Source organism: Excalfactoria chinensis, chromosome 3 (genome assembly GCF_039878825.1).
Source record: "Excalfactoria chinensis isolate bCotChi1 chromosome 3, bCotChi1.hap2, whole genome shotgun sequence".
Lineage (NCBI taxonomy): Eukaryota > Metazoa > Chordata > Aves > Galliformes > Phasianidae > Excalfactoria > Excalfactoria chinensis.
The window spans coordinates 62,250,184-62,266,936 of record NC_092827.1 but is presented as its reverse complement, the minus strand read 5'-3'; the positions used below and the strand labels follow the sequence as shown (position 1 = coordinate 62,266,936).

At 44.7% G+C, this 16,753-nt stretch overlaps 1 protein-coding gene across 1 annotated transcript; it reads right to left on the bottom strand.

Annotated features, from left to right (window-relative positions):
- Positions 1 to 6,520: 6,520 nt before the first annotated feature.
- On the bottom strand, positions 6,521 to 16,654 carry PNLDC1 (PARN like ribonuclease domain containing exonuclease 1). The gene is made up of 19 exons (XM_072332752.1): positions 16,478 to 16,654; positions 16,005 to 16,062; positions 15,810 to 15,883; positions 15,446 to 15,479; positions 15,184 to 15,307; positions 14,447 to 14,535; positions 13,880 to 13,980; positions 13,059 to 13,138; positions 12,205 to 12,342; positions 11,485 to 11,554; positions 11,131 to 11,216; positions 10,891 to 10,946; positions 9,483 to 9,550; positions 9,007 to 9,060; positions 8,750 to 8,792; positions 8,118 to 8,217; positions 7,453 to 7,628; positions 7,191 to 7,289; positions 6,521 to 6,667 (listed from the first exon to the last, which is right to left on the bottom strand). Exons 1-19 carry the CDS (start codon positions 16,551 to 16,553, stop codon positions 6,595 to 6,597), a joined length of 1,599 nt encoding a protein of 532 aa, XP_072188853.1. The 5' UTR covers positions 16,554 to 16,654; the 3' UTR covers positions 6,521 to 6,594.
- Between the last annotated feature and the right edge of the window lie 99 nt (positions 16,655 to 16,753).

Here is a 16,753-nt window from a genome sequence, read left to right as displayed (position 1 = left end):
CATTTTCACATTTGCTGGGTTCTTATCACAAAAGAAGTATTCTTTGTCATTTCAGGGCTGTGTGTTATTAATACCTATCCACAGAAGTAAGGTCAGTAGGTCCACATCATACGGGGTTTTTTTTATTAGTTATTTATTTGCAAGCTCTGCTATTTAAATGAAAATATCTGCTGTGCTATCAGCTCAATACGGCCAGCCTGGACATTTACACAATTGGCAGAATTTTATTTCTAACCCTTGCAGCAGCCCTCTCTAATGAGTAGATTTCTCCCTGCAAGGAACTATTTTTACTTTCCCCCTTTTATGCTTGAGATGAGATCTTTTTCACCCACCTGCAACAAGGAACTGGGAATCACTCAGTACAGTAGTTGTAACAGGATATGCAGAACAGAATGCATAGCAGCTTTAGTTCTGATGTGTTCAATAAACCTGTCTCTCCTTTGGTGAAGTAATTTAATTAACATAATATTCACAGACTGTATCTATTCTCTTCCTAATGCATGGGACTCATAAGAAATTAATTTATTTAAAGTCACTCTAAATTATAATACCTAGTAACCTGGAAATTACCTGATTAGGTGCTGGTATGTTTTCACTAGCTGCAGTAATGCGAACTGATGGCAGAATATTCATTCCCCTCCTACCCACAGAAAAGAGCTCTTGATCAGCAAAGCCTAAGTAGATCAAATCCAATGCTTGGAAAACAGCACATTGTTTCTGAAGGCATCTTTGCCACTTAGTGCTTCCCATGCCATACTGGGTGTAGGTGGGAGTGGTATCATTCTCTGCTTTCTTTGTTTCAAGATGAAGGGGAGGAGACCTACTGCTTTTGTCTTACAACTGTCCATGGCACAGTGAGTTTGTCATTCTTTCCAGCTGCTTTGTGCCATGCGGGCTGACTCTAGTGGACCCACAGTCACCTGTTGAGAAGAATTTCTCAGATATCACTGCTCATCACTGGGCATAGTTCTCTCCACTGGGGACAACACCGGTCCCTTTCTTCTGACAGCCATCAACACAGAGCAGTGTCTGCACACCCTGCTCCTAATGTGGAGCCTCAGCCTGCAGGTGTGCTGCTTTCCTGATCACCAGTGGGATAGAGAACTTCACCAAGTGAAGGTCTGCCAAGCTCTGCTCTCTGAGGGCTCTGGGATAAGCAGTGCAATAGTTACCTCCTAATTTTACCCTCTCTTCATGGTTCTCTCATCTGATGTTGTTCACCACCGCCCAAAAGAACAGGCCACAACAGAGGCCCCAGGTGAGACTTTATATCATATATCATTCTCTCCATCATGGCATTCTTCATCTTTGCCATGCCCATTAGGCTCAGGAGCATTTTGAAACATGGGATTTCTAAATCATTGTCATTCAGACTAGTTTACACTTCTGCTTTGTCCAATCCCATCAGTTGGAGCTGCAGCAGTGCAAATGCTTTGGTCTGTCTCTGTGTGGGGCATGGAGAAGGATGAGGTCTGGAAGCCAGTTCAGATAGCAGTGCAGACAGCCCTGAAAGGTGGGGCAGAGACGGCCATTTGAGATCAGGAGCAGAGTCAGGATTGAGTGGAGAACCCAGGACCTCAGGCAAGAGGTGGGTGTGCATTTTTGACTTCTTGGGACTATAAAAACAGTGAGCCACTATGCAAGAAAACTTCTGAGTCTTGAGCACAAAGCGAAGTGAAGGCCTCACTCCAGCATCTGGGCAGTGCAATGGGAGCACGCCACCAGCTGCATCTTTCAGGAAGGAGGACACAAGCTGGGCTTGTGGAGGCCGAAGTGCAAAGCACATCTTGGACTGCAAAGTCTCTGAGGGTAGCCATGGAGAAAGCCACCTATGTACACTAACCAGAAAGACCTGTTCAAAAGCTGGACCACAGAAACTGAGCATGGTGCTAAAGGCTGTGAAGGACAGAGAACAGCAGGAAAGAAGCACTGCTGCTGGCTGCAGGATGCCCACCCCTCTTGGGGGCTGTGCCAGTCCACGGGCCTGTCTGCTCAAAGGGGCTGTGTGGGCCTTGTGCTGGCATGGCATCTTTTGTCTGGTGCAGATCAGAGGGGGTGTGAGTAAGAAGTATCTATGGGATTACGGAAGAGCTCCAGCTGCCTTTCTGTACCCCATCAACTGCTTTTCAGCTGTACTAATCGTAGAATGGCTTGGGTTGGAAGGGTCCCCAAGTATCATGAAGTTCCAACCTCTGTGCCACAGGCAGGGTTGCTAACTGCTAGATCAAGTACTTGATCAGATTGCCCAGGGTCCTATTCAACCTGGCCTCAAACACATCCAGGGAGGGGGCATCCACAGCCTCTCTGGGAAACCTGTTCCAGCACCTCAATGCTCTCTCAGTAAAAAACTTCCCCCTGACATCTAGCCTAAATCTCCCTTCCTTAGGACCATTCCCCTTTGAGTCCCAATGGGGTCTCCCAGAATCAGAGACTATCAGGGATTGGAAGGGACCTTGAAAGATCACCAACCCAATCTCCCTGCCAGAGCGGGAACACCTACATCAGGTCACACAGGAATGCATCCAGACAGGTTTTGAATGGTTCCAAAGAAAGAGATCCCACAGCCTCTCCCTGTAGCCTTTTTTCCAGGCTGATCCATCCAAGTTCCTTCAGCCTATCTTCACAGGTGAGGTGCTCCAGCCCTTCAGTTATCTTTGTGGCCCTCCTCTGGACCCTCTCCAAAAGTTTCACATATTTCCTGTGTGAGGGGGCCCCAGACTTGGATGCAGTTCTCCATCTGGGGCTTCACGAGGGACAGAGTAGAGGGGGATAGTCACTTCCCTCACCCTGCTGGCCATCCTTCTTCTGATGAATGGCCTTCTGGCCATGATGCACGCAGGATATTCATCAAACTATGAAACATAGGCATCCCTCATCCATTGTGATGCCCCCAGCTGCAGGCACCCTGCAGCATCACTCACTGAGTCCCACATGTGTCCTGTGGCATCAGTTCCCATGACCCAGCAGCCCTATTAGAGCAATGACATCAAGTAGCTCCAGTCCCGCATCCCAGGGGAGGGGCAAGTCTCAAGTGCTGTAGGCAGCTTGTGAGAGCTTGTGAGTTTGGAAATCCTCTTCTATATGCAGGAACAACTACCTCTGCTGAAGGTGTTCCAGGCACAAAAAGAATCAGCTCTGTGGGGTAAGTCAATGTTGCACATCCAGTTATGCTGGCTGTATTTTTTTTAAACAATGGGAAATTATAGCCAGCATGACCTTTGGTAATCAAAAGCCAGAGGCAAAGCAGAAATTTCTAGCAGCGTCTTTTAAAACAAACCCAGAACACGCCACAGCTGCACCCAATCACTAGTGCCAAGTCTTAAGAAACAAATAAAATATTCTGCATTAGTTCAAAGTACATAATGAGGGATTACTGATGATTCTTCCATTGATTTCAATGCTTAGAAATTAAGAGTAACCTCAGGGGTGTCAGTGGTATTACTATTTGGAGTTGCCATTGAAGCAACGAGCAGCAAAAATGTTTGCTTCTTCCATTTATGGCACAATAGATTTTGTTTTATTTTTTGCATAATTGAAGGCTATTTAGGAATTGGGCTCTTTTTTCATTAGCCCCGCTATCAGTACAAACAGAGGGATGTAAGGATGGATCACAGCCCTGCTGAAAAGGTACTGGTGGATGGCCATGAGCCAGCAATGTGCTCTCACAGCCCAGAAAGCCAACTATGCCCCGGGCTGCATGAAAAGAAGTGTGGCCAGCAGGTTGAAGGAGGTGATCCTGCCCCTCTGCTCTGAGATGGTGAGACCTCACCTGGAGTACTGTATTCAGATGTGTAGTCCTCAGTACAGGAGAGGTATGGACCTGTTGGAGCACATCAAGAGGAAGGCCACAAAAACAATCCAAGCAATGAAACATCTCCCTTACAAAGGCAGGCTGTGAGAGCTGGGGCTCTTCAGCCTGGTGAAGAAAAGGCTCTGGGGAGACCTGATGGTATTTTTATTCTTTTAATGTGAGAATACTGAGCTCCTCTGCTCCAGACTTCCACTCTGAGAGTTTAGCAGCAGGAGATGCCCTGAGAGTATACCCAGTGGAACAGAGACATTAACTCAGAAAATAAAACGTATCTAATCAGGAACATTTGACGAAAAGGAAGTATATCAAGAATCAAATTGTTCTTAGAAACAGATAAATTCTGACCCAAAATGTTCCATTTGCAGGGTTAGATTTTATCAGAGATCTTTACAATTGCTTCACTGACTGATGGAATTATTCTTTCCAGACTTACAAGCTAAAGTAAAACTTCCTAACGGTGCTGAGGTTCACAATGACTGCTATTAGGGACTTTGCTGTGGTTTCAGCCCTGACTTCAGGACGCAGCAGGTTTGATTTCTGAGCTACCAGCCCTCAGAGCCACTCAGCAACTTTGAGGTGCACCCCTTGAATGCTGAAGTGATGAGGCAGGTTGTGTCACCTCAAATAGGTTTCACAAGAAGAAGTGCCCCCACTCCTTGTAGAAGGCATGTACGAATGTGCACCACGAGAACTACTTCCAATACTTCCAACTTTGGTTAGTAACAATTTCCTGGTCTAGAGAAAAAACTACAGCTGAGGTCAGAATGGCCATGTTGGCATGTTCAGGGAGATTCTGTCTTGATCTAAAGCTGCTAAATATGAAAAATCTGTTCCCACAGCTAAAATTTGCTGCTCTGATTTGCCAGTCTGGCCCCCAGCTAAACTGTTTCATGGGAATCGACTGCTAGTACATCTGACTGATATCTTCAAAAGGATCAGTGTGAGTGACCCTGGGTTATTACACGCTGGCAACTTGTTTCTGAAAGTCCTCCCCCAAGGGAGGTCAGAATATATATTCAACCTGCTCACATTTCTTCTTCATGTGCATAAGCTGAATGCAAATTTAACTGATAAATAGTAGGAGTATCTAGTGGATCTACAGCGTTTTAAGATCTCCCAACTCTAATGCAGGAAAGCCAAGTCTTGATTTGCTACAACATTTTACTTCAGAAGGCAAGCTTGTGCCTTAGCAGAGGGGAAAGCATTGTCAGACCTAAAGGGCTCTTTCTCAAAAAGGGGTGAGAGGATCTCTGCCTTACTCAGAAGCAAAACTTGTTTGAGTAGAGGATGAATGAGAGAGAAATCAGTAGTGCTAGGAGCTGATTCACTGTTTGTGTCATTTGGAAAAGGAAACGCGAGAAAGGAACCCAAATTTAAAGACAGCACAATCAATTTCTTCGTTACTTAAAGTGCACGGGCTCTTAAAGGCTGTGGTGCTGCTCAGAGGTAACAGCTTCTATTAGCTCACACTCCCTAGACTGTAAAAACGAAAAACAAGAGGCTTTATCTCCCCCACATTTAAGTAGCTAGCTGAAAGTAAGAACTTTCCTAAACCACACAGTTCAGAGCCTGTGCTTTCCTTGTTTCAAGGGGATCCCTAGTGATGGCAAAAGAATGACAGAATAAACAGGGACACACTTGCACTGGTATTTAAAGGAATGCTGTGACAGAAAACCCCATTACTGAAGGGGTTAAAAAAAAAAAACAAACAAGGTCAGATCTGTTACTTGCCTGGCTGGGAGCTATCTAATGAAATGAGAGCTGCAAACCACATGCTGTGCTGAGCTCAGGAACCACATCTGAAGATACAGTGCCCTTTTCTCTGGCACATCATCAGAGCAGCTAACCATAAGCAGCAGAGTGCCAAGCACACTGCAATACTGTCGTTGCTGTAAGGTCCTCTGCAGCAGTAAGCATTTTAGAGTAAACTTAAATGCGGATTCTATATTTTATTTGACTACAGGCATGGTTAAATTAGGTGCTGACCAATGAAATCTAACGACTTATTTGGACATCATGGATCAGCAAGCTGTTTTTAAGAAGGAAATTTGTTTTTTATATGTATAAAAAAAATAGTTCTTAAGCTTGTAGTCCCTGGGCTGACAAATACAGCAGCTGTATCACAGAAAGTGATGCACACCTCGTGGTATCTTTGGCTAAAGGAGCGCTCACATGCTGAGCACTGGAAGCAAAGGGAAATCGATGCCAACTCACCTGACTTGTGTATATTCTACAGACTGGAAGTCAATAAATTCCCTTTAGTTGTGATTATCTTCAGCTCTATCACTGAAAGACACAACACCCACAGCACCGCAAGTCATTTTATATTCTCCATAATACTTCATGAGCCTCCAGAGTGGTTTCTGCATCAACTCTGCCTGTTTCCAATTGGTAAACAGTGACATTTCCCCTGCTTTACAACCGCTGTTAAAAATAGTCTTGTTCATTTCATAACTTCCAGAACTTCAGCACAAATGTGTTCTATGCAGCAGAGCAAGCACTGAGAACAATCTGGCTTATGAATAGCTGCAAAGAACCAACAGAAGATCAAAGTAAATCAGTCATAAAAGAACAATCTGCACCTCTGTGCTTTGAACAGATTACAAAGGAACACAAACTGGACCCAATACATCCTGTTTGAAAACACTTTTCCAGGAAGGCAATTAAAAACACTATTTCTTTTTGCTTGTACTTTATTGAATGAAATGAAAATGAAACAACAAAACAAACATTCGAAAAAATAGAAAAGGATCTGTTCCTCACAGCTCATCTGAGAGAGTCCTTTATGGCGAACAGGAAGGAGCTCTTCCGAGCACAAAGGCCAACAGAGACCAAAGTGCCACAATACCAGAGACTCTAAAAGGCAAGAATGATAAAATGCTGTTAATTTTGTTCTTGTTCAAAACTGATTCTTTTCCAGACTGTGTCAGGCCATAAATGCACCACTGACAAGCACTGCTGTCACTGCCTCTCCAGAGACGTACTCTGAATATGGAATTCTTTCCTACTACTGAGTTTTCAGCTCTTCTATAGAAACTAAAAACACAGCCATCCACACCTGGAGACTCTGCCTCTTCCCACCAGGCTCAGAGCTGGCACTGCAGATAATCAAGGTCATCCTCTGTCTGTTACCATAGCACACGGTTTTGTACTATCTGTGGGGAAACCTTCCCTAGTTAATAAAGATCGAGATTAATGTCCAGCTGCCCAGGAGTGAAAGCTCACAAGCAGCAACCCACAGTCAGCACAGGAGCCTGCTTCTGAATCCCCTGTTCTCTGGGACATGGTTGGAGAGTGGCAGACTGCTTCTGTGGCAGGGCCCAGGCACTGAAAGAAACGCCTTTCCCTCCCTCCTCCCCATTCATGTGATGTAACTCACTTTAACAAGCAGTTCACATGCGGAGAGTGCCTCCAGTGGCTATAGACAGAGATCTGCAGCTTAGGGTGATCTTTGTAATCATGAAGAACACGAATGACACTGTAAGGAGGACAGATGACATTAACCACAACTCACAGGCTGCTTATGGAATCTCACAGATCAGGGCAGGAATCTCTCTGTCTAAATAGAGTGATGCGGTAGGGAGTGGGAGAGAACTTGGATGAAAGGATTAAGGTACAGAAAGGATTTTCTGTTTACTTACTTCTTAAATCTATTGGAGAGCAAAATGAATTGGTTCTCTGAAAGCCGTCTGATATCAAAGCGACAAAGAGGCTGTAATTCCTGATAGATCTGCCTTTCATTCAGCCGTGGCCAACCTCGAACACAGACAACCAAGGGAGGGGGGTATCGGCACGAAGCATCCTCCCCAGAAAAATTCTGGAAAATGTGCAATACTGAGACATATCCACGTCCAGAAATACTGCAGAAACACCGCTAACAGTCAGAAAACATGCAAAATGCAAGGCAAAAATAAGACAGTCCTCTGTACAATACAGCTGACGGTGTGAGATTACGTTTCTTTTGCCCTAGGATTTTTTCTAAATGTGAGTCATAAAAGCAAACTCACAATGATCGTGTAGGGAAAAAAAACAAAGAGAGAAACAACAAGGTCTCTGCCAGAGCACAGCAAGTCAGCACAGCATAAAGGGACTGATGCCATCTTACAGTATAACATCAACAAATTCCATAAGGCAGGAACTGAACTCAGTAACGTTTCGAAAGGTCATCTGTGCCACCTGCACGGAGACAACTTCTGCCAAGGTGGGCCCAGGTAAGGGTGGATTGTTCTCCTCTAAAGAATGCATCAGCTGGGCTACGGACCCACATATCCCACCACCAGGTTACAGACCTGCAATTCATACGCACAATGCTTAAGACGCCACCTCGGATGAAATTCACCTTGTTCAAATACTCGGCTAATATGGTGAGATACTGAGAGAAAGAAGAATTGGCCTTCGCTGCATCACTACATCAGAAAACAAAATGGAACAATGTTTTGTTTCTCCAGCAATGCACTTTCTGAAGCACAGAGCCCTAAATTAGTGAGAAAATGTGTATTTCGAACCTTAGCATCATCTACAGAAGCCAAAAAGCTGCAAGCAGAGGGAAGGGATTTGAAGAGCGACTTAACTGAAGTCACTGAATCACACAGATTTCAAAAGTGGAAACTAATGGAAAATGATTTGACCCTTAACCAAGTGAACTGACCCCGAGAGAGCTCGTCCAAGGATCAAGGATTCACTGCGCCATTTCCCAACCTCTGAGCAATTTCATGGCCGCCAATTTCATTTTCTTAAATGTCAGCTTTGACATAAAGCTACTACTTTCAGATTTATAAAATAACAATCTAATTAGAACAGTGACATTTTCGATAACGCTCTCTTTTATCCAAAAGGAAGGCCTGACCACAAAACGTCAGCCAGAGCCAACTCACGACTTGTATTCCGTAAGACCCATCCACGTCACAATATCTTAATAAACCTTTAAGCTCCACTCACTCTGTTGATCCGCACAGCAGCAGATGAGCTGACTTCAGAAGGACTAGGAGGAACAACGAGGTGGCATTAGAACAAAAATGGAGAAACACAACTAATGGAAATTTCTTTAGGAAGTACAGAACTCACTGAAATTCTAAATTACTGAGAACATCATATAAATAAGAGCTACTTACCATTAAATAAACAACAGAGCCACGGAGCAGGAAAGAAATTGTCACATTTGAACAAAAGTTTCAAGTGTTGAAGAAGCATTTTACCTGAACCACAGAGAAATGCATCATATGCTGCCTCATGAGGAGCCTTCTTCTCAGCTGTAAGTGTCCAACAGAATCAAAAGGAAACAAACACCTGCAGCACACTGTGGAAATTGCTTGGCCACAGAACCTTCATGTTTGCAGGATCCCCATTGCTCAGCTGTTCCCTCCCTCCCCTTAAAGCCCTTACATCCTATGGCACATCTATGATTCTACCAAGCATTTTAAAATGACCCCAACAAAAAGGCAGCACCTATACCAACGTCTGAAGAGCTCAGTGAGATGCACATAAAGAACAAAACTAATTTTCACAAGGACCTAAACCAAATTGTGTTTAATGCTATTGACGGCATGGGAACTGTGTATCAGCAGCTTGGTGTAAATTCAGCAGTCCTACTCGTATTCACTGATGCTGTGCCTGTGGACATCCACAGAGTATAACAAAAACCCCGACTTGGAAGGTGTGCTTAAAAGCGTACCGTATCGCGCAGAGTCACTTGCAAGAGCAATCACTGGACATGCTGGATCCATGGGATTTAGGTCGCTGCTGGAGACAAATGGAGATGTAAGATTTTTGTCCTTCCTCGGTATGTTAGAGACAAAGTTACGTGCCTGTTCTTTAGTAACCTGTGGCTTTGTTTTAGAAAAAGCTACTGAACATTTTAGAAGGAACTTTTAAACTATCCCACAAGAAGGGTGAGATACTTTGCTGACTTAAACTAAGTCCTAAATACTACCTCAGTCTCTTCTTCCATTCAAACCTGCAAAGAAGAATATTTGTTCTAACCACACACAGAAACGTGAATTAAACTGAAAATGGGCCAGCAAAAACTAATTTAGAATTAATTAGAAAAACTAATGGGCCAGATTAAATTGATACCCATGGAATGGGTGAAATAAAACAACAAAAGACACAGGACCTCTGAGAAACTGCAGTCTGAAACAGCTAAAAACAACACCACCACCCACTACAGAATAACAGCAGTTTTATAAGCTCTAATTCTGTATCTGATTTTTGGGAGTGGGGGGGTGAAGGTTACAAGGAGAAATTTTGCTTTTCCAACCAAGTATTCACAATGAACACAAGGAATTTATCCACACAACAAGCATAAAAAAGGTTAAGTGTTCTAATACACCATGGCTAAGCTGATGGAATACAGGATCTACTGATTATCCAATAGATTATTGTACTTAGCGTTGCTGCTTTCAGCTAAGTCCTAAGAGAGGTCTTTTCCTGAGAGCAGGTATTTGAAATCAGTGTTTTCACTGAGAATTGCAACTCACTCATTTCATCACATGCCATCAGCAATATCCAGCTGCACAGCTGTGTATAAGGTTATTTGCAAGAAAAACCTTGAGACCAATTAAATAAAGGTGGAAAGCTGTTACAAAGTTATGAAGTCCTGCTTGGTATTTTGGAATAAAGGAATCTCTACAACCATGTAACTAGAAGCACAGAATATCTCAAGTTAGGAGGAGCCCACAAGGATTATCAAGTCCAACCCCTGGCTCCACATAGAATTCAGTCCCTCTGTCTGAGAGCTGTGTCCAGCTGCTCCTTGAACTCCAGCACTTGGGGCTGTGCCCACTGCCCTGGGCAGCCTGTTCCATGCTCACTAACCCTGATACTCTGCAGTTACACAGCAGAAACTACAATACATCTTACGAACTCCAGTCCCATAGTGCTATATGAAAATTGACTTTAAAAAACATATGCATATATTCCACAATTATTTTATAACAAATAGGAGCAAATCTTTTGCTCTTAAACTTAAGAAGACAAGAAACAAGCTTGAAAGCTTTTGGGAGGAGGCAAACTATGAGCATACAAAATATTTTTCCCACAAAAACAAAGGGACTACAGAAGCTTTATAGCCCACCACTGACCTGCACAAGACCTCATACACCTCCAGAAGATTAGATACCCGAGGAAAATGGTAGTTCTGTAAAACAAATCTAGGTTAGAAAACCACGTGAGTTCATTCACTGATCCTGCTGCCTCATTGAATGGGATCTGAAATCAGACCGTTTCAAGGCAACTCTGTGACCATCGCACGTTCAGGAAAGGTATCATCTTTACTGGATGAAAGAGATCTAAGCCCACATAGAAAGATCTTCCCATCTCACCTTCCAGATAGATTTTGTTACAGTCTTGGTGTCTATGAGGACAGGAAACAGGTGGTGAATATTCTTTTTAAATTCCTCATAGCTTTCTGAAAGCAAAGCACACAAATAAAGACATCATAAAAATGAGCAGAAGCCAATGGTATTTCAAACAGTGAAGAAAAGCAAGTGTACTCAGAGCAAAGATGCGCTGTTCGGGCAGGACACAGAAGAGACGGATGACCAGCACTGCTGCTTGCTAAGCTTTGCAGGTGGCTGGGGTAGTGAAGGGCCACGGTCTCTCACCCTCCCATTCCTGCTGCAAGGGCAGCTGCTGAGGGCACAGGTCCCGGGGACAGCAGATATGCACAGCATTACCTGGCAGGGGGTTGTAGAACTTGTCATGGAGATGACAGAGGTCCATCAGCATGTTGTGTCCCACCAGGGGCTATTGGAAGAACAAACGTAACAACAGCCTGTTGAAACACAGTCTTGCAGAAAGACTCGGACATAGCCAAACTCAGGCCTGCTCAACAGCTGTAACCTTCTCTTCCCAAAAGTAATTCAGGTTGCATGACTTATATCAAGACTAGAACTTTCAGGAAATCAGACTTGCGGGCTCTCTGAAGAGAGATAGTAGTATCTCCCAGTGACCAGATTTACAGTCCTATCCAGAGGAGAAGGGCACTGTCTTCTTATCACCCATAAAGCTCTCCAAAGCTGAAATTCATTCAATAATCTGGATAAAGAACTGCTGCAAAACCATGACAAGAACACAAGGATTGTCACCTGTAATCCCTACAATGGTCTGTGTGGTCCAAGAAACAGGTCTGCCATGTGTTAGAAATCTTAACTCGTCCAAAAGACAAAAATCTGCTCAGCTTTCTTAGATGGCTACTCATACTGTAACAAGGATCGAACACTGCAGACTTTTGTGTTTAACTCAAGTAGACAACAGACAACTAAACAGGATGGTTCACTGAATGAGCTCAGTCATTTAATACAAGCGACTTTATATTTTATCACACCTTTACATTCAGAGCAGCAAGTTAAATGATTAAAAAACAAATAAATGAGAGTAGAGATGGGTCATTTTACCTTTTTAGCTTTAACAATTATCTGGAAAAGGTTGGTAAAGCCCCGGGCAGATGTGAGAATGAGCTCCTTCTGGCAGGAGTCATAAGAAGAGCTTTCCAGAAGGTGACGATGCTGTGGACTCACTTTTTTCACCACTACCTGAAAAAAGACAGTTAGCAGATATCAGCCTCCCACACTACTCGTGTGTACTGCATTGCAGAGGACTCAAGATCCACTTCTAGGCTATGAAAAGTGGAGGGGGGAAAAAAAGAGAAAACACACATCCCTGGGGCCTCAGAACAGCCAGGTTCACTACTCTGTATTGAGGTCAGTGCTCCAGTAATATGAGACCTCTTCTAATGGTGCCTTATTAATGCTTTTCTTTTAAAGAGAATTGCTCCTACCATAGATGTTTTGCACCACAAATAAGCATAATTCAGGGTAACTTTGTGTTCATATTATAAGTTCATGGCACAGAAAAACAGGAAAAAAAGAGCACTGTACAAACTGGACCCTCAAAGGCAGTGTGCTTCAGGTGAGCGGGCTGGGTAAGTCTGTCACTCTACTGACAATGGCTATCAAGCCAAAACAGAACTAAAGCAAAGCAAAAAAGAACAACAACAAAGCCCTCTGTAATGCATTTGTAAGCAACTGACTGTTACCACTATTGTGTCACACTCTAAGATGTCTGCAGCCATAGGTTTAATTCAGAAAATACTGTATCAAATGGAAAATACCAACGTAAAGATGAAAAAGGCACATCCCACTGAAGCTAGACATATAAAAGTAAAAAAGCTTCAAAGCAACTACACGGCAAATGTCGGTCCTACCTAAGTAGAAACTCCCTTTTCAAAAGGTCCAAGGTTACAGCTCACCTCCCTGTCTCCGAGAGGCTGCGTCCAAACGTTTGGGAGAGCTTGTCGCAGTACCAGTTGGACATCAAGCATCTGAGAATCTAAGACAGGATAGAAGTAGTAAAAACTTGAGAGGTGCAAATAATTCTATTCAGGAAAACATTTTTTTCTAGACAGAAGGACTAACCAGCTGGTTCTGCTCCAGGGTACAAAAAACAGTCCTGAATGATACGACCTTAGTGCATTCCTGCACATGTGGTGACAGCAAAAAATAAAAGAGAAAAGTCACATGGAGAACTTCAGTCAAACAAGCTTTTGGGAGGACAAGGAAGAAAGGAAAAGACCAACTGAAAATGAGTAGAGAGAGGAAGACAAAAAAAAAGGCTGCATTTGCAAAAGGTGTCAGAGTAACATGGGCTGCAAGTGGGCTTCTACCCCCACTAGCATTAGGTGCCCTGCGGTTTCATGAGCCTTTCCTGTTGCTGCACAAGGGTGGTAATATACTTTGGATGAAGACCCATCTACTTCTAAATCACCCTGTACAGAAAACAAGCTCACTGCAGACAAATCCAAAGCTTTCCTGTTTCAGAGCAACTATGAATTCTCCAGCTGCTACTCTGAGGCACACAATGGAATCCAGTGACTGCAAAGCAAGCTGTTCTGGTCCAAGCACCCAGACATCCATCTCCGCCACGGAAAAACCCAATGCCACAATGACACAGAAAAACAGAGCTCAGAGACAAATTCCTGACAAGAATGGAGGCACGATAAAGGGAAGAAAAACCAAGATGTTCAGAAGCGAAGAAGCCACAAAGAGCCCATAAGAAAGCACCATTTCATACCGCTCAGATCCTGCAGAATCACTGTGTCCCCTTCCTTGGCTGCTGCTATCCAACAGGTCACCTCATCAATAGCCTTCTTCACCACATTCATATTCAGATCACTAGAGCAGGATCAGGGAAGAAGGAGAAGTGGGGGAAATCGTTTTGTCTGTTTCCATTGATGGAAACCTCACACCCTGCCAAATATCCAGATTGTATCCTATTATCTTTTCCACCTAAGTATCAGGAAGCACTTCTTTACTGTCTAAGTGAAGAAGCACTGGAATAGGTTGCCCAGAGATGCTGTGTAAGGTTTTTGAAGATCTCCCTCCCTCTCTGGTGATCTTCAAAAGCCGCCTGGACGTGGTCATGAGCAAACAGCTCTTAGTTTCCCTGCCTGAGCAGGGGTTGGAGCACATTACTTCCAGAGGTCCCTGCCAGCCTCAGCCATTCCGTGATCTCAGTCCTTCTCAGGACAAACCAGCAAGGCATTCAGATCAAGAGCTTTTACTCATTTTACAAAACGTGATCTGAGAAAAGATAGCTGTCAGCAGTATCACTATGGGAGCCACCTCTCTGAATACTCACCTGCAGACTTTCCAGCTACCTTCTAGGAGACGCTGGCTAAGGATCTTCTCCTGTAACTCATTCATGTACGGGATTCCATCTTTCAGGAACTGAGGGAGAAAAACGCCAGGTTGATTCCTCTCCCCTGGGCTTTCTTGCACCAGGTAAGAGAACAGCATGGCCAGGTTCAAACCTGGCATCTATTACGGACATGAGGGTATGCCTCATTTTAAAAACAGCCTCTTTGTTGGTAATTCAAGATACGTGTTTACATATAGGAAGACATGCATTTTTGTTGTGCTTTCACTTTTCCTTGGAGATAACTCACATGTCAAGACCAAAATCACACTGTGTATGCTACCTGCTTACGATTGCTAACAGTGCTCCTATGCAACAACATAGCCTCAGTTTTAAGGGAAATCTGGCAATTGAAAAGATGCAGGCAAACTGAGAGCTTCCCACACTCATGGTTAGCAAAGGCACCTCTGGAGTCACTCTACTGACTTGCAAGCTCACCAGAGATGCCTCTTGTTCTTCAGAGATGGGAAAACGTGCCTTAGGCTGACAAAGACGTGGTTATTGACCCTAAGGCACTTCAGAAAACCACTGCTCCTTCTTCCCGTTGATAATAAGCCACACTATGTATTCATACATTAGCAAGAAGCTTTTTAACCCAATTGTGTGGACATTAATACTAAGTTTTCCCATAATTGCACTGACTTCCTCTGTTCTAGATTCCTGGCACAGAGACTACCTACCTTATTATAGTCAAAGCCATAGTGAGACAGGAATTGGATGCTAGATGCAGAGAGGGTGAGTTCAACATCCGTAACTCCCAAAGTTGAGGGAAAGAGAAAGAAATTGTATGAATGCACCACATACCTACAACAAGAAGGAAAACTCCACTAGAAGACAAGAAATTGCATAACCCTTCCCAAGAGACTTGTGCATAACAGTACAACCACACTGCCTTCATTTTAAAGGGTAACTCCAAGGCTATGTGGATGCATTTTTACTTACTTATTTGATTCTTCTTCTGAGAATATTGCCAGCCCTGCCAGAGAGAGAAACTTCAATTGAAATGGTGATGTTGGGCTGACATCTACAAACGCTGTGACAATTCATAATGTGATGACCCTGAAGGAGTGCGCCTTTCTCACTCACTAACATCAGACCAGTGAGAAGTATATGGCCCACAAGACTTCAGGTTATTTACAATATCAGAAAGCTGATTCTATTAAACTTCAGAGAAGGTCACGCAACCAACCAAAGCAAACCAACAGCCCCGTGCACAAAACACAAACCCAGCTGCCTGCAGGGCTCAACAGAAGGCTGGAGATGAGGGGGACAAGGGAAGGCTGCTTCCTGCCAGCATGGCACTCACCCAGCTGCGTGATGGTGAAGCGCTGCACGCTCTCCCTGACCTTCTGGTACCGCTCAGCTGGGGAGTCAAACAAGCTGATAGATAATAAACGGGGTGGGGAAGGGGATAGAAGTAAGAAGAGTTGCAGTGCACAGCTTCGCTTCCACAACACCCGAGCAGCAGCCCTTCCCTGAATGTGAAGACCAACAGCCTTACCTGGGCTGGTTATTTTGTTGGAAAGCTGAATATAAGCCAGTAAACTCCATATCCAGGCCTGTTATGAGAGAAGGAATTCCAAAACCACGAATAAAAACACTGAATAAAAGAAGCATGCATTTCACCAGCATCTGGGCATGAACCTCCCCTGAAAGCCAAGAAGAGCAAGCTCCAAAGAAAAGAGATCCACTGCCTCAAAAGCACGACTGCATGAGGGCAGCAGAGCCTCAGAGCAGGGTGCTGCTGCAAGCCAGGAGACGGTTCATAACATGAGAGCAGCATCCTCTGCCCTCCTGTCTGCCACGGCGTCTTCGTGGAGAAGAAGCTGCTGGACCGCCTCTCAAAGCGTTACACACAGCAAGAGAATAGTGCTCAGGAGGCGCAGCCCCAACCAGGAGCAGGCCCGAAGGCGGCGGGGCCGGCAGCGGCCACACAACAGAACCCCCCGCCGCACCCAAGAGCGCAGCGCTCACCCAGAAAGGCGGCGCGGCCGACGCGGTCCCGCAGGCAGGGCAGGCAGCGAGCGAAGTCTGCCGCCCCCACGTCCATGGCTGCCGCCGGGCAGCACGCTCCGCGCAGGCGAGGCAGCACCGCACCGCGCCACGCCTCGCCCGAGAGGCTGCCGGGCCGGAGCAGGCGTACGAAGGCCGGAGCGCCGCGCAGCTGTGCTCATCGGCCTGCAGAGCCGCAATATCACGCAATAAGGCTATGAGGCGCGATTAGGGGAACGGCAGCTTTTCGGTTTTCTT

Coding starts and splice junctions, on each gene's coding strand:
- PNLDC1 (XM_072332752.1), bottom strand. CDS start 16,553: ATGGACGTGGGGGCGGCAGACTTCGCTCGCTGCCTGCCCTGCCTGCGG. Junction 15,884..16,004: donor CAACAAAATAACCAGCCCAG/GTAAGGCTGTTG, acceptor ATTATCTATCAG/CTTGTTTGACTCCCCAGCTG. Junction 15,480..15,809: donor CTTCACCATCACGCAGCTGG/GTGAGTGCCATG, acceptor TCTCTCTGGCAG/GGCTGGCAATATTCTCAGAA.